Here is a 26,425-nt window from a genome sequence, read left to right on the forward strand (position 1 = left end):
TGTTCAGTATTACTTTAATTCTTACTTAAGAAACCCCTATTTTATGAGAATCTAGTAATTCTTTCAACTCCTTTATTGTCTTGCCTGCAGGTGCACATATGTACAACACAAACTTCAGAAGCTAAAACAAAACACCCTACAGAAGAGAGGGTTGTAACAGGTAATGGAAATTATTACAAAAAGAAACAAAGCAAGCACAGTATTCTTAAAATTAAAAAGCAGCATTTATTATGAGATTATAATACATGCCAAAATAAAAATGTCTTTTAAACCATTATGTTTATGACTTGTATTTAGAGTCTCTTTCTCCCATTTTAAAACCATAATTTGTTTTTATATTTGCATTCATTATTAAAACCAAATATTTTTATCAGGAAACTAAAAAGGGAAACCTAGCTTGAAATGAAGCCATTCCAGTGGAAGTCAAGAGCAGAGACTGCATTAGGGTTGAAAACTGAAATATGCCCCACTTCAACACAGAGGGTAAAATTCTGTAAATCAAGAACAAATTACCTAAAAACAAACAATGCAAGCCTTTTTTCTTTTTTATAGTACCACATCAAAATTACACAGAAGACCCCAGTGATCACTAGCGAATCTGCCACATTCTAGTTTTTCCAACCCGATTAAGTCCATGCTTCGTGGAATAATATGTCCCCCTTCCACTGCAGGCCGAATGTAAACACGGTCAAATCTCATCTTGCACTTGTACTCTGCACGCAGGTTGGTATTGGAGTGGGTGTCCCAAGTATAGCGGCAGTGTTGAGGTTTACCCAAAAATTCCCAGATATCCAGAATGTTGTTAGGTAAGCCACCTAGTTTAGTAACCTGAAGGTAAGAGGAGGGAAGAAAATCCAGAATATACTGAATTCACAAATTTTACCTTCAAAACCAGAACAGAGTTGTCACAACATTGCTTTTTTCTGCAAAAAACAAGTTGTTAGAGCCAAAGATACTGGAAATGTTTCTAAGTTGTGGTATTTCTCAGGATACTCTAAAGCATGACCAATTCCTGTAGTACTTTCTAAATCCATAACATGTTACAAAAAAAAAAAAAAAAGTTCAGCTCTGAAATTCTGAGGTCTGGGGGTCAACACCATGTTCTCTGAACCAATGCCACAGAATCACAGAATCATTTAGGTTGGAAAAGACCTCTAAGATCATCAAGTCCAACTGGTAACCCAGGACTGCCAAGTCCATCACTAAACCATGTCCCTGAGCACCGCACCTACATGTCTTTTAAACATCTCCAGGGATGGTGATTCTACCACCTCCCTAGGCAGCTTGTTCTAATGCTTGACCACCCTTTCAGTGAACAAATTTTTCCTGACACCCAATCTAAACCTCCCCTGGCACAACTTGAGGTTGTTTCCTCATCATGTCACTAGTTAACTGGAAGAAGACACCTACCCACATCTGCCTACAACCTCCTTTCAGGTAGCTGCAGAGAGCAATAAAGTCCCAAATCTCTTCCAGACTAAACAACCCAGTTCCCTCAGCTGCTCCTCCTAAGACTTGTGCTGCTCCTGCTAAGAGTTGTAATGTCATTCTAGTTCATTGCAATGGAATTTCACAACAGGGAAGGATGAAACGCTGACCTTTTGGTAATCATGCACAAATCTCACTTTTAGTATCAGCAGGCAAAAATTACTTCTAATTTTGAATGTATCTATGAAGAGATATTAATTTTAAGCTCCCAAGATCTGGTTCTCCAGAGCATCCTCTTCTTTCATTGATTCCAAAAGCATTAACTCTCTTGAGAATCAGAACTGAGCGAGTAAAGATCAGGTTCTCAAAATGAGAAGATGTTTTTGAAATCAAAATTTCATCAACTATTCCTGCCTCTTCTCAGTTATAAATGTCGCCAATAAAGTATTTTGTTATTGCAGGGGCAGAGAGCTCTTCGTATACATCTCCTCAGCTATAATAATGCTTCAGCATAGCAATGCCACAGCTTCTACTTCAGTCAGGCTTCCACTTTTTAAGAATAAATGTTGCATATCTCTGTTCTACCTAAGCAGGTCATTTTTCATAAAGACAACAAAAAAGCCTGAGAAGATTTTGTCAGAATACCTTCTCAAAATTAACAAGGTTGCTTATTTCTATTTACCTCGTTGTCCCTGAGGTTTGTATCCCCTCCAAATATAACAGTGGTGGACTCAGACTCCTTCTGCATTTTGTCTAACACTATTTGCAGTTGTTTCATACGCTCCTTAGAGTGATTTTTAGTACTCTCCAGATGAGAGGTCATAAGGCAAAGTTCATTACCAGATATGCTCACCTGTGCATGAAACAAAGAGGCAGTGTTACCATTCACAACATGGTAAAAAGTCCAAAGGCAAAATGTAATCACAAAGTAAATTACTGAATGACAGAGCTCTGGTTAATATTAGTTTTACATTCAGAAAAGTGGCTTACAGGAGGATAACAGGCTTTTAGTTTTGTTTTCACAGGTTTACAGAATCACAAAATGGTCAGGGTTGGAAGGGACCTCTGGGGATCATCTAGTCCAATCCCCTGCTAAAGCAGCTTCTCCTAGAACAGGTTGCACAGGATCATGTCCAGGCAGGTTTTGAGTATCTCCAGAGAAGCAGACTCCACAACCTCCCGGAGTAGCCTGTTCCAGTGCTCTGTCACCCTCAAAGTAAAGAGTTATAAATAAGTAAAAGTTATGAGACTTCAAAACAAAGTGCGGCCAGTAATTTACATAAAAGATTTACATTTGTTATTATCAAATGCAACTGTGTTTGTATGTTTGGAGAAGTTTTTCTGCTGTTTGAGACTGTCACAGAGTAAAGCCAGTCCAGCCTTTCCTGGGATTTTTTGTTTTGAAGGCAGACATACAGCCGTTTAGTACATATGACTCACTCACATGCACAACCAAAAGGTTCCTCATCATGGCAGTTGTTGGAAAAGGTATTATCTCCTGTTTCAGTAGCTTCACTCTTGATTTCTTCAACATTATGGCAGTGAAATAGCCATCTACGGCACCTAAAGATGAACAGGGAAGGAAATGGTCGAGATTATCTTCTGCCATGCCATAAAGAAGTTAAGGTTCTGAAAGAGACCTTTTCACCATGATCTGGGAGAGTCATGTTAATTTGTAAGATGTGAAGTCATCAGTTAAAAAGTTATATAATAGCAGGGTTAATTTTTCAGATTTTTTAAAATGAAAATATTTAAGAAATTACTATCTATGGCACTTTTTTGGCTACCCTTACTATCAGCCTTTCAAAATGCAGAAAAAATACAAAGGAAACCACCAGGCAGGAAAGCTTTTCACATGCATAATGAGCATCAAACTATATGCTGTATCAAAACACAGAAAGTAATTTAAGTGCTTCCTTCTTCACTTTACTCTTTTCATTCCTACAAACGGTCAGAGATCTCGGTAAAGGAGACAGAATAAAACCAAACTTAATTTTCCAGTTTCTGTAGTTAGAAACTGAGGGTTATTTCTTACCTGGAATAATAGCGTAGCTGCCTGCTCTCACCTGTAGAAGAGAGAGTTGTGGCAGGATGACCTCTTGTAAAAACACCACATCTGGACTGTATCTGAAATTGGTGAGAAAAGATTTTAAATTAACTACCGAAAGGTGCTACTGTTACACTCTGAGGCCAAATGGAACAGGGTCAGGGATTTCAGGTGCACCTTGTTCTCATCTTCCTAGATATAGTAAGAATCTGTATTTCAAAAAACCCGAAAAACTGTCTCCATCATACTTAGTAGCACGTAGACACATCACCATTGCTAAAAGGGAGGAAACAATGATTATTATGGACATGGAACTGTCATGGTAATAAAATGCATGATTTCCCTATACCTTGATCTCGCACACATTTGCACAGGTTTCATATACTACATACATGAGGAATTAAACATAAGCAGCTGCAAAGCAGCTGTGGAACATGTTCTCCCCAATTTAAGTTCTCCAGGAGATTCCAGCCACCACCTCATTCCTTTACAACAGATCCTCTCAGGTAACCTGCCATTCATTTTCTCCAGTCTCATCAACGACAAGCTCTTCTATTGTATTAGAGCTGCGCAATCACTAAGAGTTCATGTGGGCCAGCAGTCCTGGAAATGCCCATTTAGACATGACTTCAGAGCTGCCCCTATTTTTGCTACACTGCTGAACAGCCCTGCTCTAAGTAGGTGAAGGACAAACCTAAGGCTTTATTTACATAAGAAAAATATTGTCACCCCAGATTAACAACATCAAGTGAAAATTTTGGTTAAGAGGTTTCTGCTGTTTTAAGAGAATCTTAAATTATTATTACTTGTTTAAAACATTTAATTTACACTGATAAGTTACTGTATTAAGATAAATCAACATATGCAATTGTTAAAGTGCTCATAAATAAATATATTCACGTCAGGCTTCCACTGATGGAACTATAAAAGGCAATCACAGATTCTATTGTTTTTATCTTACCTTGCACATTCTCTTTTTTGATAGACAGTAACGGCTAGAGAGCCACTTTTCACATTTCACTAAAAGTCTTTTTTGTTGTTTGAAAGTTTGCTCTAGCACAAAGTTATTCATACCACCCAAATGAGACAAACAAGTTTCTTGCATTTTCACCCTTCTCTTATGTACAAGATGGAAGTATGAAGTATGCTTTTGACATATGACTGCAACTGGAACAATAATGTTAATTATGAAAAGCTTTGTAAAGTAGTCATCGCAAAATATTTAACCTTTGAGATGCTGCATAGGGTCACACCTCTATCAACTTTTATTCAGCTATTTCGGATTTATAGTGATCGTATTGTTGCATCTAACATTAAGATAATTTGGGCATGAAGATTTGTAAATATCTAAACCAAGAAGTTTGCTTTTCCCTTTAAAGCTGGGTACACAACAATACAAAGGTGAAGCTACACTTACAATGCCAGGTAAGAACAAATTCCTCCAGCTCGTTCTTTCAGACTTCCCAGATCCAACCCATCAATGTTCCAAGTTATCAGGGAGAAGCTGCTGTCATCTTCTTGTTGCCTTGAGTCTGCGCTATTGACACCAGCATTACTAGTAGTAGCTGCATCTGCTGTGAGGTCAATACTAAAAGAGAGAGTTTACTTGTTTGTCAACATGCATAATACTATTCTTCCTGCAATTACTCCCACTTATCTCCTAAAGCAAGATATTTTAGACCCATGAGAACTTACACGCGGCCATTTAAAACTTTCCCAAGAAATAAGCTCACATGTATTGATCTCAACATAATTTACAAGTGCAGCAACTAAAACAATACAGACCTCAGTCATACAGAGCCTTAGTACACAGGTGAAGTAAGTGGTTCTTCCTCTTCCTTATAGACATAACATTTACCATTCTGATTTAAGTTAATCGGACAGTAACCAAAGTAATCCGAAGCACCTGAGTAACTCAACTCTTTCCCCATGCTAGAGGCAGGCCGTGTATATTAGCTTTTCAAACACTTCCCAGCATATTAGAAACAAACAACTGCAGCCAGGACTTGCTTTTACATGCTGTCTTTGTGGTACAGCTGAGATTCTTCCAACTGCCAAACCCCCTGGGGAGGTACAAGTGCAGACTCACTCTGTGACAGATTGACAGTCCTTTTCCTTGGGAATATTCACCCCAAATGCCACCTCAAAAACACAGGCCCCGTCTACCCTGTTGATTTCATGAAGACTAACATCAACAACACTAAGTTTGAGTGCCTAGTCTAGTAACTGTTTGGGGACTGCGCTGCTGAAGAGAACCACGCTGTACCTGCTAACAGATGGTTGTACTGTTTTTTGCTAGGGTAAGCGCTGATTTTCTTCATAGTAGCTCAAAGGTGCTGTGTTTTGGACTTGTGACCCGAACACAGTGTTGCTATCACAAGGATGCACTGGCTGTTGTAAGCAGTGGTATATGCCTCCACTACTTTCGTGATGACTTTTTATATTTATACTGCAACCTGAAGGACTATGAGATGAAAGATCAAAGTCTGTGTAGTCTGCAATGAGTCCTCCCCTGACAGGGAGGTCTCCGAACAGTCTTCTCTCCCAACACAACCTGCATGCAACTGTTCCAAGACAGAACCCTCTGTGCAAAGACAGAGAGAGGCTGGAAAAGAAAAAGCTGCTGCCAGTTTGATACAGCTGTATTCTGACTCATCACGGACTACCTAGAGACCACTGCTAATGTTCAGCAGGCTCGCATTTTTTCATACACACATATCAAGCAGAAACAGGCATGCTGTTTTCAAATGCAGTTTATTCATAACTATAAAGATCATAAGGGCTTTTCTATATAACGTGTGAGACCGAAATAAGTAAGTCCACAGGAAAAATGCCTCCCTCAGGACTGTGAAGGGCCGGGGTCTGTAAAAGTTCCTCGGTACACCCCATGGATTTGCTCTGCAATTGTCTGCGTATCTAAGACCACAGATCTTAGGCCCTAACTTCCACAAGTCCATTTAACAAGGTGTGCATGTCCATGCCAACTTCCTTTAAGAAATACAAATATGCATACGTCCGGTATACCGCTTACATGCACAGTTTACGCACACACAAACGTGTATAATATATCTGTTGTATTATTTTTTGCATTAGGTGTATAATATGTATACAAAGGTGTATAATACCACCTGCACGGGTACTGCAGCGCGATACAAGGCCGTGGAAATGAAAATGAAGCCGAGCCGTTGGGCTCGTAAACCCACTAGCCCAGAGTTAGATGGCTGGGACACCCCGGGAAGGGACGGGGGGGTGGGAAACAAGGAGAACTAGCACGGAAACTTCAGCGTGAGGAGCAGAAACGACCGGGGCAGAGACGGGCGAGGTGCGGCGGAGCGGGACCGCTGCGACCCGGGAGGTGGCGGTCCCCGGCTGCGAGGGCCCTGACCCTTCCAGCTTCCCGCTGGTCAGGGCCCTCGCAGCCGGGGACCGCCACCTCCCGGGTCGCAGGCCCCGCTCCCCTCACCCCCGCCCCGCCGGCCACCCTCCCACCCCGGGGGTCACCTACCAGTTAACGCCCCCCCCGCCGGCCGCCCCCTCCTCCTCCTCCTTCTCCTCCAGCGGCGGCTCGAAATAGGCGTTCAGCGCCCTCTGAAACACAGAGAGGCAGATGGCAGAGAAAGGGCCGCCGGGGCTGCCCCCCCCTCGCCCCCGCCGCCAACCCCCCGCGCGTACCTCCATGTGCCAACCGCTGCCGGCCAAGAAGCTGCGCGCCACCGCCGCGTCGCTACTGGTGATGGCGGCGAACTCGGAGCACAGCACCTTCCTCCGCTTGGCCAGGTGTAACACCTCCTCCTCTTTCTCCTCCTCCTCCTCCGGGAGAGGCTTCCCCGCCTGCAGGCAACGGGCCGCCTCGCCCCCCTCCCGCTTTTCCCCCGCCGCCTCCATAGCTCCTGCGGGCGGAAGGCGGGCCGAGCCCCGCCCGCCGGGGTTGCCGTTCCGGGGCGCGGAGTGGCGGCCGTCGGCGGAGCGGGCAAGATGGGGTTCACGGTGGAGAGTCTGAAGGAGGCCATGAAGTACATGGTGGAGTCGCAGGGCTTCGACCGGGTGCTCCGCAAGGTACGGGCGGGCCGCAGGGGGAGGTTCGCGGGCGGCGCGGCCCCCCAGGAGGGGCACAGTGTCACAGAACGGTCGGGGTTGGAAGGGACCTCTGAAGATCACCTGGTCCAGGACCCTGCTCGAGCAGGGTCACCCAGAGCAGGTGGCACAGGATCGCGTCCACGTGGGTTGTGAATGTCGCCAGAGAAGGAGACTCTGCAGCCTCTCTGGGCAGCCTGTTCCAGAGCTCTGTCACCCTCAAACAGGCTTTTCCTCATGTTCAGGTGGAACTTCTCCTTTGGTTTGTGCCCGTTGCCTTTGTCCTGTCGCTGGGCTCCGCTGGAAAGAGCCCGGCCCCGTCCTCCTGAGACTCGCCCTAACGATACTGGTGTACAGACCGGGGGGCTGCTGGCCGCTGGCGGCAGCCCCCGACTGGAGAGGTGGCCGGTCGCCCGAGGCGGGGCTGCTCGTCCAAAACGTGGGTTTTCCCCTCCCAGAATAAAAGGCTGAACCAGGCCGGGGCCTTTCCTCAGGCGCAGCCCCGCAGGCGGAGGCTCGGCAGAGGCCTTGCGGAGCCGCGCTGCCCTGGTGGGGGACAGCAGCCCCCCCCGCAGGGGCCAGGCCGCCGGAGCGGCAGCAGGTGGGGGCCTGCGGTGGGTTCGCTGAACCCTGGCGGCCGGGGCATGGCCGCGGGCACGGCAGGAGCCCGGCAGTGCGGGCCTGGTGCTGTTTTCCACTTATTCAAGGTCCCCTAAGGGACTGTGTGGATGTGAGGGTAACACACAGTAGAAGGTACAAGTGTTACTGAACTCTTCTTAAATACTAGAGCTGCCTTTGAGTGCCTCTCTGCAGATGAGGACTGTGCTGAATAACCTTCCATGAGTTGCTTAGTAACAGCTCTTCTTCCCTTCCTGGTACCTCTGACTAAGCTAACTTTCAGGACTGTGAAATTTCAAGATAAATTATTACTTTTCTCTGTTTAAAAATAATAATAAAAAAAATAGCTTGTTATAACATCTCACACCTCACCTTGAAGCCAGGCTGAAAGCAGAAGCACTTCAGGTGCTCTATGAGTTTCAGCACAAGGTCTAAAGGAATGTATTTGACTGGTCCAGGTCTGTGTCTGTGGAGGAATGAAGGCAGGTTAATTAACATCGATAATATACAGCTGTGGGCTTGCTTCAGGGGTGGTGGGGTGGCTGATGTGGATAATGTGCAGCTGTGACTGGTTCCTGCTAAGTAGTTAAATGGCTCTAAGGGGTATGGAAGAGAGAGAGAACCAAATGAAGAGAAGGAGCTCCTCTGGATGAAGAGAGACCTGGAAAAAGCAGGGAGGAGAGAGAGTGCCCTGGATGTAGGAGAGACAAGGACAGGCCCCAAGAGAAGCAGGGAGAAGAAGGTTCAGATGAGCCGAGGCTGACTTGGAAGAGGAGCCGGTGAAGGAAGAATCCGGATGCAGCAGAGGCAAGAAGCAGTGTGGACTGGCCTGAAGAGGCTGAAGAAACAGCACGGACAGTAGATGAACTGTTGAAACCTTGTGGGGGGTTGGTGGCTGTGCCGGGGCAAGGCACTAGAACTACTTCTTGAAGTTAACCTGGTATGGGAAAGTAAAAGCCTTGTTGCAGCTTGATAGTTTTGATAGTGCTGTGACAATTGGTGCCACGTGTGAAGTTTGACCTCATGATCTTCAGATCATGAGACTGAGTGTAATGAGCAGTGACAGCAGTAACGGCTGTGCTGGGGGACATTTGAAGTTTTGAGCGGTGCTGGCAGTGCCCAACAGAGCGGAGGCAGGTGGGGATAGCCTGCGATCCAGATCACGTTGAGATAGGTGAGGAGAGCCTAGGGATCCGGATCAGACACCAGTAGAGGTGAGCCGTTGCGATGATTTAAAGAACGAAGTCAACGTTTCTTAGTGACTGAGGATCCTTTATTGGCAGCGCTGGATGCACAGGGGATCCTTCCGCCTAACGTGCATGTCTAAAGTAACTGTCTTATATTTATACAATGAAACAATGAATATTCAATTAACACCTATACATATTCATTATCTAACCCCGCCTACTCTCACTTCGTATGTTAATTAGCTTATCAGTCCTTTGCCTGGAATGTGGTGGTCTTGCAAGTTTGCAGCTAATTCATGTCCTTGTCGGCCATCTAGTTTTCTTTAGCAAGGAGATTTAGTGCTCCCTCTAGATAACATTGGAATGTTTCTCATCCTTTTTGTAAATAGCCCCTTTTGTTAGAAGAAGAAGAACAGACTCTTTCTTTCATTAGTTATTTCCTTAAAACTATATGGTTATGTGACCAATCACCACACCTACACTCCTTGAGCAGACATATACAATCACAATCGATGCGATGTTTATTGTCCCTATTTCACACTATTTCTTCATATCAATCACCCCTTTTCTATCAAACTAAGTAAATTCTTTTACTTAAGCAGTCTTCCCGAATGTTATAAAGCATCACACATAAGTGTTACCCTTTTAAACATTCTTCAGACCCACAAATATAACATAATGCTTAGTATTAAGGAAATTCCTAAACTGCTCAATAAGATCACAATGGGGTGTACCATAGCATTAAGAATTTCTTTTGCAGAAAGTGACCAGCCAAAGAGAGTATCCCACCAATTATGGTTTCTGTCAGGAAATCATTTACATATTCATTACAATTCCAGGAATTCATTTACATATTTTGCTCCTGCGCAATGTCCTTGAGGAGTGGTTGTCTGGGGTCTTCAGGATGAAGATCAGGAGTCTTCCTCCAGTGAACCTTTTTTACCTTCTTGTTTCTGTGCAGACTCTGTTCCTCGATCGACTAATGAGCACGATTCAAAGTCCTTGTTTTAGCCACGTTATATACGCGACAGAAACTTAGGACCAGATGGCCCTTATAAAGATAACGAATCCAAGGACCTTGCGCCTAGTACATCCATGGTGCTGACACTAAAGGTCTTGGTGTATTCATCATGTTGATAATAAGGGTCTTTGAACACCTCCCAACTTTGGATAATTATATATAAGCACATCATTTTCTAGAAAAGTAGTATACCATTCATCACTCATTGTACATAGCTCATTATTCAATCACCCCTGTTCTAAAAACTATCATTATGCTCTCTGATCATTCTTTGACAGCACCAAACAGAACATTGAAGTAATATACATATCAGTATTCCTAAAACATCAGCATAGCAAGACCGCATAACCGATAATAAAAAGCTCAGCAAAGTTACCATGTGACTTGTTATTCGTTTCTGTTCATCTTCGTCACCTCGTGAAGAAAAATACCAAGGACCAGCACGGACTATCATGGAGGGAACAGATGGAGTTACCACCCCGACATTATTCAGGACTGTGTTGGACTCATGAGTGAAGAAGTTTGTTTTTCGCATTACATGAGACTTTGCTGGATTACAGTAACCATCAGTATGTATTTCTGTGAGTGCTTTTGGTCACGCCGGTATAGAAGAGTGCAATCTCCTCCTTGCAATTCGTCCCAAATAGTGGAACTCGTGGGATACCAAAGCAGAGTGCAAGAGACTGCTATATAAACAAAAGGAAAATGTTGATCTCTTGAAAAAGATGGGCAGAACATGACACACTCTGCACGGTTTTGCTGTTCAGCCTTTGCATTATTGTGACTAAATTTATTTTGCGTCCAACACACAGTTTTCAAATTAAATTAAAAAGGTTGGGTAATACATATAACCTACAAAAACAAAACCTAAAACAATACTTATAACTATACATTCCACTTAAGTAATAAATGAACTATAAATACTATAGTTTCTTTAAACGTTCCTTTTTTCTTTTTTTTTTTTATATATGCGTCACTATCATGGCTAGACTATAGGGGTTTCGCATGCACGGTCTTTCCAGATTTTTCCAATACATTCTGTGGGGTTTAAAATTGCGCATGCGCATGTTCAAAGGCATACACGATAAAAGATGGCTGCTGAGTGTCCAGATGAAGTCCCGGACCCATTTCCCGAGCTTACCACTCCAGTAGGTTTGTTAATGGTAACATATATGGCACTATGGCCAAATGACAGGTCCTTGCTTTCAATGCATCAGACCGCCACGTCGCCTGCCAGGGAGGAAGGGTCTGGAGTGCGCATTTCCCCCTCTGAACATCCTATAAGGTGAGTGTTTTTTAAACATCTAACCTGTATGGTTCATTATAAAGGGGAATCAAAACCTTTTTTTTTTTGTTGTTGTTTAGGCAGGGGGTGCGTTTTTCTACTGTCACACGTCAAGAACTTATGGCGGAGGTGGAAAAGTATAAAAGACGTTGCCATATCCTTGTCTGTGCATTCCTGATGGTTGTTTTGTTTGCTATTCTATTTGTATTCTTAATCAGCCTACATTGTTATATGAATTGTTAATAGTTATTATTCCCAGATTCTTGTTTGCTATTAAACTGTTATTGTGTTAACTATATAATCTGTATTGTTGACTGTACATTTTGGCGTACTACTCGAATTTGTTTAACACCATTGGGTGAAACCATAGTAGCAAATTGCATGTTAGTTATAACATGTTGAATTAATCTTATAAAACATGGAACAGCACATGGCAAAAACAATTAGGTGGCTAATCCACATAACAAATAAAATAGGATTAGTTTTACCCAGGGGCTCCCGGGAAGCCAGGAAAACAAGTCAATGTTCCAGTCTTTCCAAGTTTGGATGGGAACATGGGCTAACTTCCATATCTCAGATGTGATTTGTTTAACTACCTCACCATTGTCATCAATTTTCAAACAACAATTGGAAACATTTAATTTACCACAAACACCTCCTTCTTCGGCTAGCAGGTAATCGAGAACCATCCTGTGTTAATAAATTGCATTTCGTATATGAGTTGCTTGGTCTGTCAGTAAGTCAAGAGCTTTAGCTGTTTGATTAGTAATAATTTCCAAGACAGCCTGTAGACGAATGATACGATTCAGATTGTAGATTGGTTCTCAAGCACCACTAATGAGTTCATTAGGATTCCAAGTTGCAGGTCCATAATACTGTATGATACGTTGGGGTGTCCATTCATTTAATAAATATCGGTACCCCCCTTTTCTTGGGAGTTCAGAAAAATCAACTTGCCACTGTTGCCCTGGCTAATTTTCAAACACATTTCGCATTGCTGAGTCACCTGTTTTATTACAGTATACAAGTTTCACCCTACCAATTTCTGATTTAGACTTTTATATAAATTATCAGCTCCCCAGTGCGTCTTATTATGTTCTGTTAGGGCTGTGGTCCATATTAAATTGGATGGTACCACTGATATGACCATCCCTCAAATAAGTCCACTTATCTCATCATTCATGTTCTGAATTAGCTTTAAGTTTTCTTTAGAATAGTTTGGCTCCTGATCTGTACTTACAGTTTGGATTTTACCATCTGGTATTAAGGATAATTCCTCCTTTCCTACCTCCTCTGCTACTTGTATGGCCTCATGGTCGGCCAGGCGGTTTCCAGTTTCCAAATCAGTGCCTCAATGGGCCATCTTATGTTCTTCCTTCCTGGATGACCCTCTTATAACGGAGGGGGCCATTCCTCACATCAAGGTCTGGCATGGCATATGTTCTCACCACTCAGCGCCTACTGGGTTGCAGCCAGCAGCGGAGCTCAAGATTCTTCTTGGTGGCAAACATGGAGGCCAACCCAGTCTTGCCCTTGATTGTGGTAGGAGGTACTTGACCAACCTTATTCCTTGTACTTTGTTGTCAATGCAAAGTTTCATCTGCACATCCCATAACAAGTCACTGTCATGGTAAAACACACAGATTTACATTAGTAGAACTACTACAGAGTGTATGTTATTTCAGTTTTTCTGCCAATATTCCCCACAGCCTTGCTGACCAAGGGATATTGTTTTATCTGAACTGGGCAAGCCTCCCCCTTATCATTTTTACTGTAACAGGTAAAGCATTTTTCACCTTTCCTGGAATTTATTTCCAGATACACCTGGTTAAAATTTCTTTTACTTCAGGGAGGTCCTCTTTTCCACCTTTTTGTTGAATTAAAGATAAGCTCAAGATTTCAATTAATTGATCATTTTCAACTTTTAGGTTCATTTCTCCTTCTTCAAACGTCTAGATGTTCTAATAAATCTCATCCCAACAAAGATTTTGGTGAACTTGGCATTCTTGTTTTCTTAAAGGTTTCGGGATGTTTTCCTGGTGGCCAGCAGCTCCCACAACTGTAACAAATTCTTTTCACTGAAGTTTAACACCAAATAAGTTGGTTTTGTATTCACTAAAAATTCCACCTCATTTTTCCTAGTCCCTAGTTCACCAGAACCCCTTGCTGGTTCTTTAGCTTAGGGCAATCTCGCTTCCAGTGCCCACTTTCCCTACAATATGCTCATTCACTTCTGCCTGATATTCTTCCTCTGTCTCTGCTTCATCTCCTCTACCGGTTTAGCACGACACAGCTCTTCTCTTAGCTTCTGTACACGTCCCCTATTCCTTCTATCAACTTTTCTACCTCACGATTACCTAGTAAAAATCCACTCGAACCTTTATCCAGTCCTATTTGCAACCAACTTCCAAGCATCCAAATTTCCCCATCAAAGATTCACCTTTATTCTCCTCAGACCCATCGCCTGCCCTAAAGGGGCCGTTACCGGTCCTGTTGTACTGCAAATGCTGCAGCACTTGGGGTGACATTGTCAGGTCCTTCTGCTCCATTGTCAGCAACAGCAACCCCTTCCTCCTCACCATCAGAAGGATTGGAGCAGGAGAGAAGGATTGGGACAGGAGATGCTCTTCCTGCTCTGCAGGTTACACAAGCCTGCCTCTGCAGCAGCACTTCTGCTTTAACTCTTACCCTGAATGCAAATCTGCTCCTTGCTGCTTTAAGTCTGTGTTCTTATGTATCACGCCTTTGCAGGCAAACAGCAAACACCCTGCCATGCGTCCAGCAGGACTCAGCCGCACCTTCGGGCGGGTACGGGGGGTTGTACAAACTCACCCCAATACTCTAACACTTTCACAGGGTCTTTGATTCTCCACACCCCCCGCCCCGCTTCAGGTCTTACATACATTAGTACAAGTTTTATCTTACAACGTGTTTAATTCTGGTTACTCCATAGAAGGAACCACAACCTCCCCTCTGATCCTTTTCCATTGCTATTATTAAGGGATCTTGTGGAGCTAGGTTAATACCACACTCTTTTGCCACTCTGGGTGATTCCTCAGAGTGAAAAACATACCAGCATACATTACTTCATCCCATTTTTCCTCTTGCCTTAAAAATAACATTAATTGTAGCAAAACATTATAATTCAGTGTGCCATTTAAGGGCCATTTTCTCTGTCCCCTAACTTATACAGGGGCCACCACTGATTGCAGTACTTAGCCAAAGTTCTCTTATTCACGCTTCCCCCAGCTGCCCCCCCATTTCCTTCCAGTGACCTTTCTTACTATTATCTCAATCGCTATCCCAGCCACAGAGACTGTAATTTCACTTACAGCTCTCTCTCTTATCCCAAGGCGTCCAAATCTTACAGTCAGGGCATTCAATTTCTTGTCGCCACCATACATATAATAATTCTTTACACCATATACACTTTAAAACATACAGAGGTTCACATTCACCCCTCGGATGTTCAAGACAATAACCACATACCAACATTTGTAATATACTTAATACAGAAATGTTCTCACATTTCCAGCATAAATAACAATTATTAATAACCTTATAATTATTAATTAAAAGGCCACTTTTCTCCACATTCCAGCTTATAAAGTGGCCACCATTGATTACAATATTTTATCAATGTTTTCCTATTCACATTTCCACCAGCAGATCCTCCAATATCCTTCCAATGACTCAAAACACATCCTAAAGGGCTTTTCTTTTAAAATCCCACCACTTTGTTTTCCTCCCATTTTCCCACTTCACACTAACAGAATACACTTAACGCTTACAAAATGCAACATGCAGGTACCTTTCTACAGCACCACCAAGAACCCACTATTATTACCAAGAATATAGCCAAAATCAGAATAACGATAATCAGAGTCAAATTCCACATCCAATAAGTCAGGAAACCTTAATAAGCAAGATTACCAAGAATATAGCCAAAATCAGAATAACGATAATCAGAGTCAAATTTCCACACCCAATAAGTCAGAAAACCGTAATAAGCAAGACTGTACCAAACGAGCCCTATAGGCGAACTTGCCAGGCTCCAAACAGCAATTGAATGCCAACAAAACCAAACGTATACTTAAGGTGCTAGCCACAAAAGTATACACCACCCTGCAGAAGTTAACTTTTGTCTTCTGACTTACGGGCGGTTCCAAATGACCGGTCTACCAAACAAACAAACCAAAATAAAGAATACCGTCACTTACAGCGATGGGGTACTTGTCAGCCTCCGCAGTGATCCGTAGAGTCAAGGAGTCCCTCTGGGAATTCCGGGGGGTACCCTAGGGAGTCCTGTTCCCAGCGGGTCCTACAGCCCGGCAGAGGGGTGTCCCATCTGGGTCGCCAGATTGATTTAAATATAGCGGAGGCAGGTGGGGATAGCCTGCGATCCAGATCACGTTGAGATAGGTGAGGAGAGCCTAGGGATCCAGATCAGACACCAGTAGAGGTGAGCCGTTGCGATGATTTAAAGAACGAAGTCAACGTTTCTTAGTGACTGAGGATCCTTTATTGGCAGCGCTGGATGCACGGGGGATCCTTCCGCCTAACGTGCATGTCTAAAGTAACTGTCTTATATTTATACAATGAAACAATGAATATTCAATTAACGCCTATACATATTCATTATCTAACCCCGCCTACTCTCACTTCATATGTTAATTAGCTTATCAGTCCTTTGCCTGGAATGTGGTGGTCTTGCAAGTTTGCAGCTAATTCATGTCCTTGTCGGCCATCTAGTTTTCTTTAGCAAGGAGATTTAGTGCTCCCTCTAGATAACATTGGAATGTTTCTCATCCTTTTTATAAATAGCCCCTTTTGTTAGAGGAAGAAGAACAGACTTTTTCTTTCATTAGTTATTTCCTTAAAACTATATGGTTATGTGACCAATCACCACACCTACACTCCTTGAGCAGACACATACAATCACAATCGATGTGATGTTTATTGTCCCTATTTCGCACTATTTCTTCATATCGGGGATCAAAGAGAAGGAAGCCTGACTGCCGTGGAGTTAAGAGGCTGAGGGTGATGGGCAGTAGTGGCAGGGTGGATGGCCAGACGTGGCAGCAGCCCGCAGCGGTGGCTCCGGCCAGGCAGCAGTGATGGCTGTGCCGAGGGCAGGCACCGGAGCACTGCCGTGCCACAGCCGGCTCCCGCTGCTGCTGCTGCTGCTGCTCGGCCTGGCGGTGTTCTTCCTGGTGTTCATGTGCTTGTTGAAAGTGTTTCCACTCATAGAAGAAATGGGTGACCACAAGGATGTTAAGGAGCTTTTCAGGACACGGAATGATGTGATAATGCTGTATCCTAGATCTGCTGCTGCAAGCTCATTCAGGTTACCGTCCGGTGTGACCCAAGAGGTGAAAGGGCAAGGTACTATAAACTCATTAGAACCTCCCCCTGAAGAAAACAAAATCCCAGATGTCAAGAAAGCAGATGAGTAGAAAGGCGATCAGCCCCCAGAAGCTAAAAAGTCCAAGATAAAAGTGAAGAAGGAATATGTGTATGAATTCAGGGACAAATTGTCTGGACTGTATGAGTTGTTTATTTGCAGAGAAGTTGTGATGATTGTTAAATACATAAGGTATGAAATCTTAAGAAAATAAGAGGAATTGTAGAGGAATGAAGGCAGGTTAATTAACATTAATGATATACAGCTGTGGGCTTGCTTCAGGGGCGGTGGGTTGGCTGACGTGGATAATGTGCAGCTGTGACTGGTTCCTGTAGTTAAATGGCTCTAAGGGGTATGGAAGGGGAGGGCACTGTATGAAGAGAGATCTGGAAGAAGCAGAGGGAGGAGAGAGAACACCCTGAGAGAAGAAGGGTGCCTGGATGAGGAAAGGCTGGCTAGAAGAGGAGCCCGGAGCAGAAAGAATCCAGACGCAGCAGAGGCAAGAAGCAGTGTGGACTGGCCTGAAGAGGCTGAAGAAACAGCACGGACAGTAGATGAACTGTTGAAACCTTGTGGGGGGTTGGTGGCTGTGCCGGGGCAAGGCACTAGAACTACTTCTTGAAGTTAACCTGGTATGGGAAAGTAAAAGCCTTGTTGCAGCTTGATAGTTTTGATAGTGCTGTGACATATGTTATGATCAAAACAGTTGAAATGACATTACTTTGTTATAAATTCTGTAGTGTGCAGTAGTGTAGCTGCTGTGTAGGATGGTCCTGTGAAGCAGTTCCTGTATTCTCATTAAATTTTGCAATGCTAAAATTCTCTGTGTAGTTTCTGTCTGTTTTATGTAATTGTGACATGGAGTGATGCAGTACATACATCTAAGAAAACCAACCACATAAAAAAAATTGGTTTGCATTGTGAAGGATGTGATACTGGACGCAGTGTTTTTGTTGACAGCTCCGTGATCTGATACATTTAATAGAAAGTATCTATTTGCAAAGTAACTGTCTTGTCTCACCAAGATAAGTTGGTCTTGTATGTAAAAGTTAAGTTATAAAGCTTTGAGAAGCTCCTTCATTTATAGAGTCCAGCTAGTTCTTCTTCGTCACCTCTTCACTGTGATAACTTCACTCTCCTTTGCCCTATAATCCTACCAAATGTAGTACTTCAGCTCATAAGGGTAAGTGGCTAAAGTGAGCCTCGGGAGACAAGCTTCCTACCTTGCTCTGGAATACTTTTCAGACTTTTTCTGCAGTCTCCTTCTAGAATTATGATGTTATGAACATAATAATAACAATAAAAGTACAGTTTTGTTTGAATTTGAAGTATCTGCTGTCTTTCTGGGAGATACCTGAAGCCTTTCTTACCGTAACTGAGTACAACTCAAGATTTTTCCTGTTCTGGAAAAGACAGATTTTAGTTTGAAACTTTTCAGCTCAGCATCAGACTTTGTTGCAGGTTTAATTTCAATGTGTTATCTATATAGGGCTTTAAATGACTGTGGGTTTTAAAGCCCTGTCTCCAAAGTAGTGCATCACAGTAGTGGCTGGAAGCTGAAGCAGCATACGGTATGCTCAGTGAGACAGACGTGTGGGAGGACAAGCACAGAAGGGCTGTGGAAGGACAAACTAGCAACTCTAGCTGTGTAAGCCCTGGAAGTGTTCAAATACCGAACTATTTTCGTCAAGGAGAGCATGCAGCTAGTGCCAGATCAATGACAAATGAAGCCAGATGCTTTCCTTGCCTTGCTGGTGGATTGGAAAACTCCCTGACTGTAGTGGAAGCCATCTGCTCCCAGTGTCAAGCATCAGTAAAGTCCTCATTAGAAATTCTGTCAGAAACTTAGGCCTCCAGTCAGTGCAGCACAGTGCAGCACGCCTGCTTTGAGACTCGGGATTTTCATTGGTCAAGTTGCTATTTCTGTATTAGGACACTGCCTCAGTGATTTCCCCTCTGCTTAATTCCAGCTTTTTCTATTCATAGATGGACTGTGTACTACATTGTCATTTATTTACCTTAGGATCGTTACTCTGCAAAGCTTGGATAAACTTTGGCCTATCAGTTTAGGGGCATTAGCTGAAACTGAGCTCTTACACTGCAGAATAATTAAGGAATAGTGAGACTGGAGACATTTCAATCAATTCCTTTTAAGATTAAAAATATTTAAGTCAACTCAGCTGATACGGTATGGAAACATGTAAGTTAAAAAATTGTAAAAGAACTAGTAAATTAGTAGGAATTATAATAAATATTAAGTCCACATTTTACTTGTGACAGTCTTAAGGTACTTTAAAGTCTTAGTTGTATGTGTAAATATATTCACTGAACTTGCCCCAGTTTTGCATCTCCTTTCACATTTTTAATACAGTGTTACTAACTGAAGAAACTTGAAAAAAGATTTTAAAGTACTGAATTTCAGTAACACCTTGGTCTCAAAAATCCAGCTTTTTGGATAGGTACAGAGGGAAGCATGATAACATGGATGTACTGTCATTTTCTGTTTAACACCTGTGGGTTGGAATACAAGTGTATATACAAGTCATGATGCTGTAATACAGTGTGACACAGTCTTGCATACTTATACCCAGGAATATGAATTTCAGCGCAGGGAGGCCAATCTGATTAGTGTTTCTAGCGCTCCGTTCAAAATACTGATTTGTAACTGAGGTTGCTCTAGTATAATGATTATGAATTGCTGTCAGTCTTGTTTCCATTTTGTGTGCTAACAAATATGCATTCATGGCTATGGTACACTCATATAGAGCAGTTTTGTGTTCCCTCTAATCTGGCTTTTCAGTCCCAGATTAAAGCAAAAGGAAAACTGAAGAAGAATGTTGTCTCCTAAGCAGTTCCTGAGAGCACAGCAAGTATTGAAGTTTTGTTAATCTGTCAGTTTAAATATTTATCTGCACTAGAAACACAGATTTTTCTAAGGCGGCGATCTTTGCTCAAAAATTATGGAAATACCTAATGTGACAGTTGATTTACTATATTTTCTATGTTGTAATTTGTCTCATGAGTCCAGAATTAAACAAGATTTACTTTCATTTTGATTCAGGGCAGTATTGGGTGTTGGTACTATCATCAGTAAGCTTTTTATTCCTTTTTTGGTTATACAGATGAAACTTCTTTCTGCAACTCCTGGAAAAATTGTTTGTGAAATGAAAGTAGAGGAGGAGCATACAAACAGAGGTGGTACGTTACATGGAGGTTTGACAGCCACACTTGTGGATGTGGTGTCGACAGCAGCGTTGCTGTACACGGAAAGAGCAGTGCCTGGGGTCAGTGTGGACATGAACATCACGTAGGTATCATCTATAGCATGTTCATCTGAACATACTAACTTTTCTTCCCCTAACGTGGTGTTGACTCCATTGTACATAATTTCTGTGCTGTAGCACTCACTTAAAAAAGGTGTTTGGTTTCAGAAGTTTTGTTTTTGTAAATTAAGGGGGGGGGGGGGGCTGTATTTGGGGATATTGATATTTGGTTGCAAAATTCGAGTTGGACTTCCTTAAACTTTTACTAGTTACAGGAGTTTAAGGGATGGTGCCCATTCATGCATAGAATGTAAAGGGATGTTGTTATGTGGTAAATCTTAGCTTTACAAAATTGGTTCAACTTTTGTCTTTGCTTGCAAAGATATATTAGAGTGTGTCCTCAAACACCAAGCATTAGGGTAAGCAGCTTTCTATAAACCCTTTTTCAGTATTAGTCCATAAAATGTTAAAACAGGGAACAGTTTAGCTGTGTTGTATGCTCACATAGAGGATGAATTACAGATGGAATCAGAATTTCTCAGTGGAGGAAGATACCCTTGACCTTGAAAGTGTCATTTAAAGGTAGTTTTATACTGAGAATAGTACTTCCTGCAATGCAAATTTAAAGCACAGTGTCTTTAAAGAAAAAAAAAAGTTGTTCTGAAACCTTTTTTGATCATGCTATTATTATTCATTACTTTTACTGAAGAGATTATGAATGATTGGAACTAAAGTGATCCTACTTGGAATAACTAACAGAGCATTAAAAATTTTGGAAAAGTAACCAACCCTTCATCAAAACTGTCTAAAAAAAATAAAAAATAAAAGCAGCTTTAAAAGCCTGTGTGGGGTGATCTGTATTTCTACCAGGTTCCCTCCTTTCCCCCACAGCACCTTCTCATTTCTCCACTGGGCCGGTGGGACTGGAGCATGTATTTAAGCTTTATACAACCACTGTAATGACTAGGAAGTCACTGGAAATGAAAACCTGAAATTCTCCTATGTTAATGTTTTTTCCCTACAGTAGTATAACAAGAGGCCAACATCTGAATTATTTACATTCGAATATGCCTACCCAATTGCATAAGGGCTAAAATCTTAAGAAAGTGCTGTCTCTGGAAGTGATCCAAAATGATTGAGTAGCATAATCTTTGGGAAATGTTATGTGTAGCAATATTAGTAGCTTTGTTTAACCCATCAAATATTGCTGTAATACAACTTTTTCCTTTTGGGGAAGGAGCTTTTTAAAAAGTTGTCACAAGAAGGTATTTCAGTAATGGAAAGAACAAACAGAAACAGAGAAACTTATTTTATCAGAAGAGAATTGGCAGCAGCCTCTGAGAATGAAACAAGACTGAAACCCTGCCCCTGTCAACTAATGGGGCTTGTGCTACATTAGCATTAGGCATGACTACATAATTTTGACATGGTGTCATGTATAGAAATGGACTGGTTGATGAAATTTATCTCACTAAGATTTATATCCAGCAATTATACATTCTTCTCTGTAATTCTGCATGTCAATGTCCCCTTACCCCAGATCATGGTTGGATCGTGCTCCTCCTAATTCTTTCCAGGCTTTTTGTGGGGGAATTTCTTCCTATTCCCTGGAGAGTGTTTTAAAAGCACACCCTCCTACTTACATAAATAAAACCAAAGAGTTATCAAATGAATGGAAACAGTGTTAAACCTGGGAAGTTTGAAGGCCTCCCAGATTTCCAAGACTTCTCTGACCAGGGGTATGACCAGTTAACCCATGCTTAGGTTCCACACAGTTCTGGAGCCTTTGAAACAGAGACCTTTTGCAGCTGAACCAGTGAGACTAGTTTAGAAAGGCTGCAGTGAGCCAGCAGTGGCTGGAAGAGGACTTGTAGCTGAACTTTGAACTGAGGTCTTTGATACCTAACGGACTTTTCCTTAGAACCAAACCAATGGGTTTCATTCTACCCTCCATTTTCTCAGAGAATTTGTATGCTGAATTACAACTGCAGTACTTAGGGGAGCTCAAGGACTTTAAGAAAGGGGGATTTGCAAGCAGGCAGGAAGGCAGAGATATGCCTTTATTACTCACTTCTGCTGATCCCCTTCATGATAATCAAAAATGCAAAAATATTCTTGGATTTTTGCTTTGTACAGTCTCTTACCTGTTCATTTTGTTCTTAATTGAAGATACACTTCTGCTGCTAAGATTGGAGAAGAGATACTGATTACAGCTCAGATTCTGAAGCAAGGAAGAAATATTGCATTTGCCAGTGTGGATTTAACAAATAAAGCAACTGGAAAGTTAATTGCACAAGGTAGACACACAAAGTATATAGGAAGTTAAGAAAGTAATTTAAAAAATAATAATGCTGGGCTTAAGAACCCCATATCAAATTAATTTCTCATTTATGTATTAAGACATCATCTGCACAAAGTTCTGATAGTCTATATAAAGTGAATTTGTCTCACTCACATAATAAATGAACAAATTTGGTAATTACCACCAGAATTGTTACAAGCCTAAAATTAGTGCCTATTTCGGGATGAACAACAGAGTGCGAAAGCATGGGGATGCATCTGGCTTTTTTTGGACAAGATAGCAGAAGAGAGGAGCCTTTGGACCAGCCATATGGTTTACCAGCACGACTGTATTTTAAGAGATCGTTCCTTTGCCTGTGGTGTTGTCATATGACAAAGCAACCCTGTCTTCAGGGCTGTCACCGTCACATTCAAACACCAGTATGTATGCTTACAAACTAAACTACTTGTTCTGTAAGATAGTAGTACAGAGTACCTATAATATAATATCAAAACTGGTTTGAAAGTATAAAGCAGGCTAATACAAAATGTAGTTTACCAATGCTGTAACAAATTCAGAAATATTCAATAAAGCCTTTTGAAACTACCTTTCTAAAGATTATTTAATAGTTTTGTAATCTCTTTGCGCAAAGTAAAAACTTGCCAGCGTGGAGCGGTTGAGAGTGTGATGGAACCCTTGTACACAAATTCATGTGAGATTTCATCATTTCCCTGTGATTCCTAAATGTGAAAATGCAAGTCATAAGGGCTTTTGACCTCTGCCTACCTGAAGTTCTGGTTATGTTTGTTTAAAAATCACCAGCTGAGTTAAGAGATGTATCAAAATAAAATTGGTGAGCCTTTAATCAGGCTAAGGCTGCAGATAGTCTGACCTGGGTTGAATGCGGTAGAGTAAAGCTGCTATTCATCAGCTGAAGACCTGTCTCCTTCTGCACTGTTGTGGACAGGTTTAACTGCTTTCTTCAAACTGATGACAAATGATCCTTGGCAAGGCTATCAAACTGTAATAAAACCAGCAATGCTACATACGCAGTGTGAGCTTACGTAAGCCATTATCTTAGTTTTTCTTCTCTAGTGGGAAATTTGAAAAAGTTAATCTGCACTAGTAAAGGGCATGCATAATTCTTTTTATCAAGGAAGTTGACTCATTGTCTTCAGCGATTAGAATTTTATAATTAAATGTGCAGTTAGGGCTTTTTTTATGCATTCCTAAACCTAAAGAAATGATTTCCAATGAGTTAAATGACCTGTTCATGCAGACTGATTTTCAATATGAAGCTGAACAAGTTTACTAATATATCAGCAATCTGTCCAAAATGACTTTCAAACAAGTGATACAGCTGTAACTTACCCCTCAGTGGAAGTTACAGCTAAAAAAGCATCTACAGTGGGCTCTGGCTATCAGCATGTATTTTTAGTGCAAGTTTAGAACAGTTGTTTGTGGTATGTATGTTGTCAAGAAAAGCTTTTTCGCCAAGACTGTCACGGAAGCGTAGGTGGCTTACGTGCCTGTGGCTAGTTGAACTATTGAAAGTTCAACAGTAGCATCCTCTCTTCTCTCAACAGTGCATTCATGATTATTTTTTCCCCAGTACTTGCACTCATGCTTAGAGTCATCCCTGAATCCCATTTATAGAAACACAATGCTCTGCTAAAGCAGTTCTCTGAAGATACTACAGAAGCAATCTTTTTTGTTTTAAATCTTTGCTCAGCAGAACTATATGCTTTGCTGTATTAAATTGTTTCTCACTCTGCCTGGAGCACTATTATGAGCCTTGAGCACCTCCACCTCCTCTACAATTAGAATGAGCAGACAGAGAGGATCCATCACAGCATGTGGACACACCTAGCGAGTTTAGCAGTTGCTGTTCCAGTTATTTTCCTATTAACGTGTTCTGGCAGCTCCAGTCATCTTTTTTTCTCATTCTCAAGTTTACTGGTTTCCTTCCTTAGGTTACTCATGTAAGTAGAGCGCAAGGAAACAGAAGTGAGGCTTAAATTTCTCCCCCAACTACTATAAACCCACCCCCCTCATTGAAACACAGGAGTGATTTTGACTATTACCTGAAATAAAAGGCAGAGGTCGAGAATGAAGGAGGTGCCCAATTCACTATGTGCCAAAAGATTCAGAACGCTCTCAGCGCTGTGTGCTCTGCCCTCGTGTAACCGTCACACTGCAACTCAACATGACTTCCCCTCAATCAAAGCTGGCTGCCTCAGGAACCTACCATGGGTAAGTGGTCTCATTCTATCACTTAGCATTCATCATATCTACGTAATTGCAATTTGAAAAGCATCCAGGCAAATTAAAAGTGGCAAACCTCAATGTGGAATAACAGTATCCTCCTGTTCCCATTCAAGCCTGGCAAGGACTGCGGTAAGCTGAGTGAAACAGAAAAAAAAAACCCTTCCTGAAGTAACAAGTGAATTCTCCCTTATAACAGACTATTCACCACAGTATTTTAGTGCTGCCCAATTAATAAGAAAGAGGAACATCATTAATATGCAGGCCAGTTATTTTAGAAGCGGTTCATTGAACTGATTATTTTAAGACAACCTTGTCAGTTACCCCTCCACCAGCAGCAGCATGTTAACCTCATAATTTATTTCACAACTTAACCCGGGCTCGGAGATGACTTTAGAAGGAATTGTTACCATTGAGCTTGCTTAGCTTTGGGAGTAAACTAACAGAACATCAGACTTAACATTTGGAAGCGTTCTTTACTGCATTCACCCTAACCGACACGTTGGCAAATCTGCCTCTTACTGCCTCGAGTCTCGAAGGAAGTAGTGAGGGAAAAATCACTGTAATCAGGACAAATGGTACATGGTTCCACCTGGCGTCAGAGCAAACATATCTCCTGTGGGGCTGACCTAGTTCCATCACTGCAGATTTGGGCATAATTCCCTTACAAGCAAACAAATCAAGTGACTCACTGAGAGCATCTTGTGAGTCTTATTAGTGTGCCAGATTACATATCCAATAACTGACAGAGCTCTGTAAGCTCCCCATCTTACAGCTGCAAATGGTACTGCCCCTCCCATACTGTGCTGGGGTTTTTTTCTTTTTTTTTTTATTATTAAACATACCAAATGCACCATACTCCTTGATGTCTAGAGGCCTGTCCTTAGGGAGGGGCACACCTCACACAGTCGTATGTGACATGTTGTGGAACAGTTTGTCTCCATCAGTGGAAGTCACTGCAGCTTCCCACTTCATGCAATATATTGGCCAGCCAAGTGTTTTATGCTGGTTTCACATCACTACTGTCGCACAAATACGTTCAGACTGACAGCCAGGTATTCACACCATGGTAGAATTACACATTACAGGTCCCTTGAGAAAATGAGGAATTGGAACAGAATTGTTCCCACTGGCATGCAAAACTGAGAGTCCAGATACTAATCAGGGCAAATACTGAACACAGATGAAGGTGCTGTGAGGAGGGATTTAGTCGTTAAGGATTCCAGTTCTTGGGACAAGGAACTTGTCAGTGATAACACTGGGGAGAACAGAGGGTAAGGAAGGACATCGCTGCTGAAACAAGAATTAAACTATCAGGACTCCTTGTTAGGCTTTCAGGTTGAGCCACTTGTCACAGGGGTCTTATGGCTGAGCTGCTTCACCTAGGCTAATCTGCCAATTTAATCACAAGCTAGTTGGTTTACAATTCTCAAATTGGCAAGCATTACCACCTAAAGGGGATGGGGGAGGCAGGGAGAGTTAGGCAGTTGAGTAACTGTTCTGAACAGCAATTCCATTCTGTTCAGCTTCATTGACTGGCTCCGAGCCACTG

The 26,425-nt window shown here is 42.2% G+C and overlaps 2 protein-coding genes across 3 annotated transcripts; one reads left to right on the top strand and one right to left on the bottom strand.

The window, feature by feature from the left end:
* Window positions 1-202: 202 nt before the first annotated feature.
* On the bottom strand, window positions 203-7,494 carry TDP2 (tyrosyl-DNA phosphodiesterase 2). 2 transcript variants are annotated; one of them, XM_055798228.1, is made up of 7 exons: window positions 7,148-7,360; window positions 6,981-7,063; window positions 4,893-5,063; window positions 3,464-3,555; window positions 2,873-2,991; window positions 2,111-2,281; window positions 203-828 (listed from the first exon to the last, which is right to left on the bottom strand). In XM_055798228.1, exons 1-7 carry the CDS (start codon window positions 7,358-7,360, stop codon window positions 547-549), a joined length of 1,131 nt encoding a protein of 376 aa, XP_055654203.1. In that variant the 3' UTR covers window positions 203-546. The 2 variants fall into 2 exon arrangements, with proteins under 2 accessions (XP_055654203.1, XP_055654202.1); XM_055798227.1 differs by lacking the exon at window positions 6,981-7,063 and having other exon boundaries at window positions 7,148-7,494.
* Window positions 7,398-23,214, top strand: ACOT13 (acyl-CoA thioesterase 13). Its single transcript, XM_005240308.4, has 3 exons — window positions 7,398-7,531; window positions 20,187-20,371; window positions 22,497-23,214. Exons 1-3 carry the CDS (start codon window positions 7,451-7,453, stop codon window positions 22,651-22,653), a joined length of 423 nt encoding a protein of 140 aa, XP_005240365.3. The 5' UTR covers window positions 7,398-7,450; the 3' UTR covers window positions 22,654-23,214.
* Window positions 23,215-26,425: the final 3,211 nt, after the last annotated feature.

This window comes from Falco peregrinus, chromosome 3 (genome assembly GCF_023634155.1).
Source record: "Falco peregrinus isolate bFalPer1 chromosome 3, bFalPer1.pri, whole genome shotgun sequence".
Classification (NCBI taxonomy): Eukaryota; Metazoa; Chordata; class Aves; order Falconiformes; family Falconidae; genus Falco; species Falco peregrinus.

Coding starts and splice junctions, on each gene's coding strand:
- ACOT13 (XM_005240308.4), top strand. CDS start 7,451: ATGGGGTTCACGGTGGAGAGTCTGAAGGAGGCCATGAAGTACATGGTG. Junction 7,532..20,186: donor TCGACCGGGTGCTCCGCAAG/GTACGGGCGGGC, acceptor TTGGTTATACAG/ATGAAACTTCTTTCTGCAAC. Junction 20,372..22,496: donor AGTGTGGACATGAACATCAC/GTAGGTATCATC, acceptor TCTTAATTGAAG/ATACACTTCTGCTGCTAAGA.
- TDP2 (XM_055798227.1), bottom strand. CDS start 7,494: ATGTACTTCATGGCCTCCTTCAGACTCTCCACCGTGAACCCCATCTTG. Junction 2,992..3,463: donor CAGCTACGCTATTATTCCAG/GTAAGAAATAAC, acceptor GTTCATCTTTAG/GTGCCGTAGATGGCTATTTC. Junction 2,282..2,872: donor GGAACCTTTTGGTTGTGCAT/GTGAGTGAGTCA, acceptor TTTCATGCACAG/GTGAGCATATCTGGTAATGA.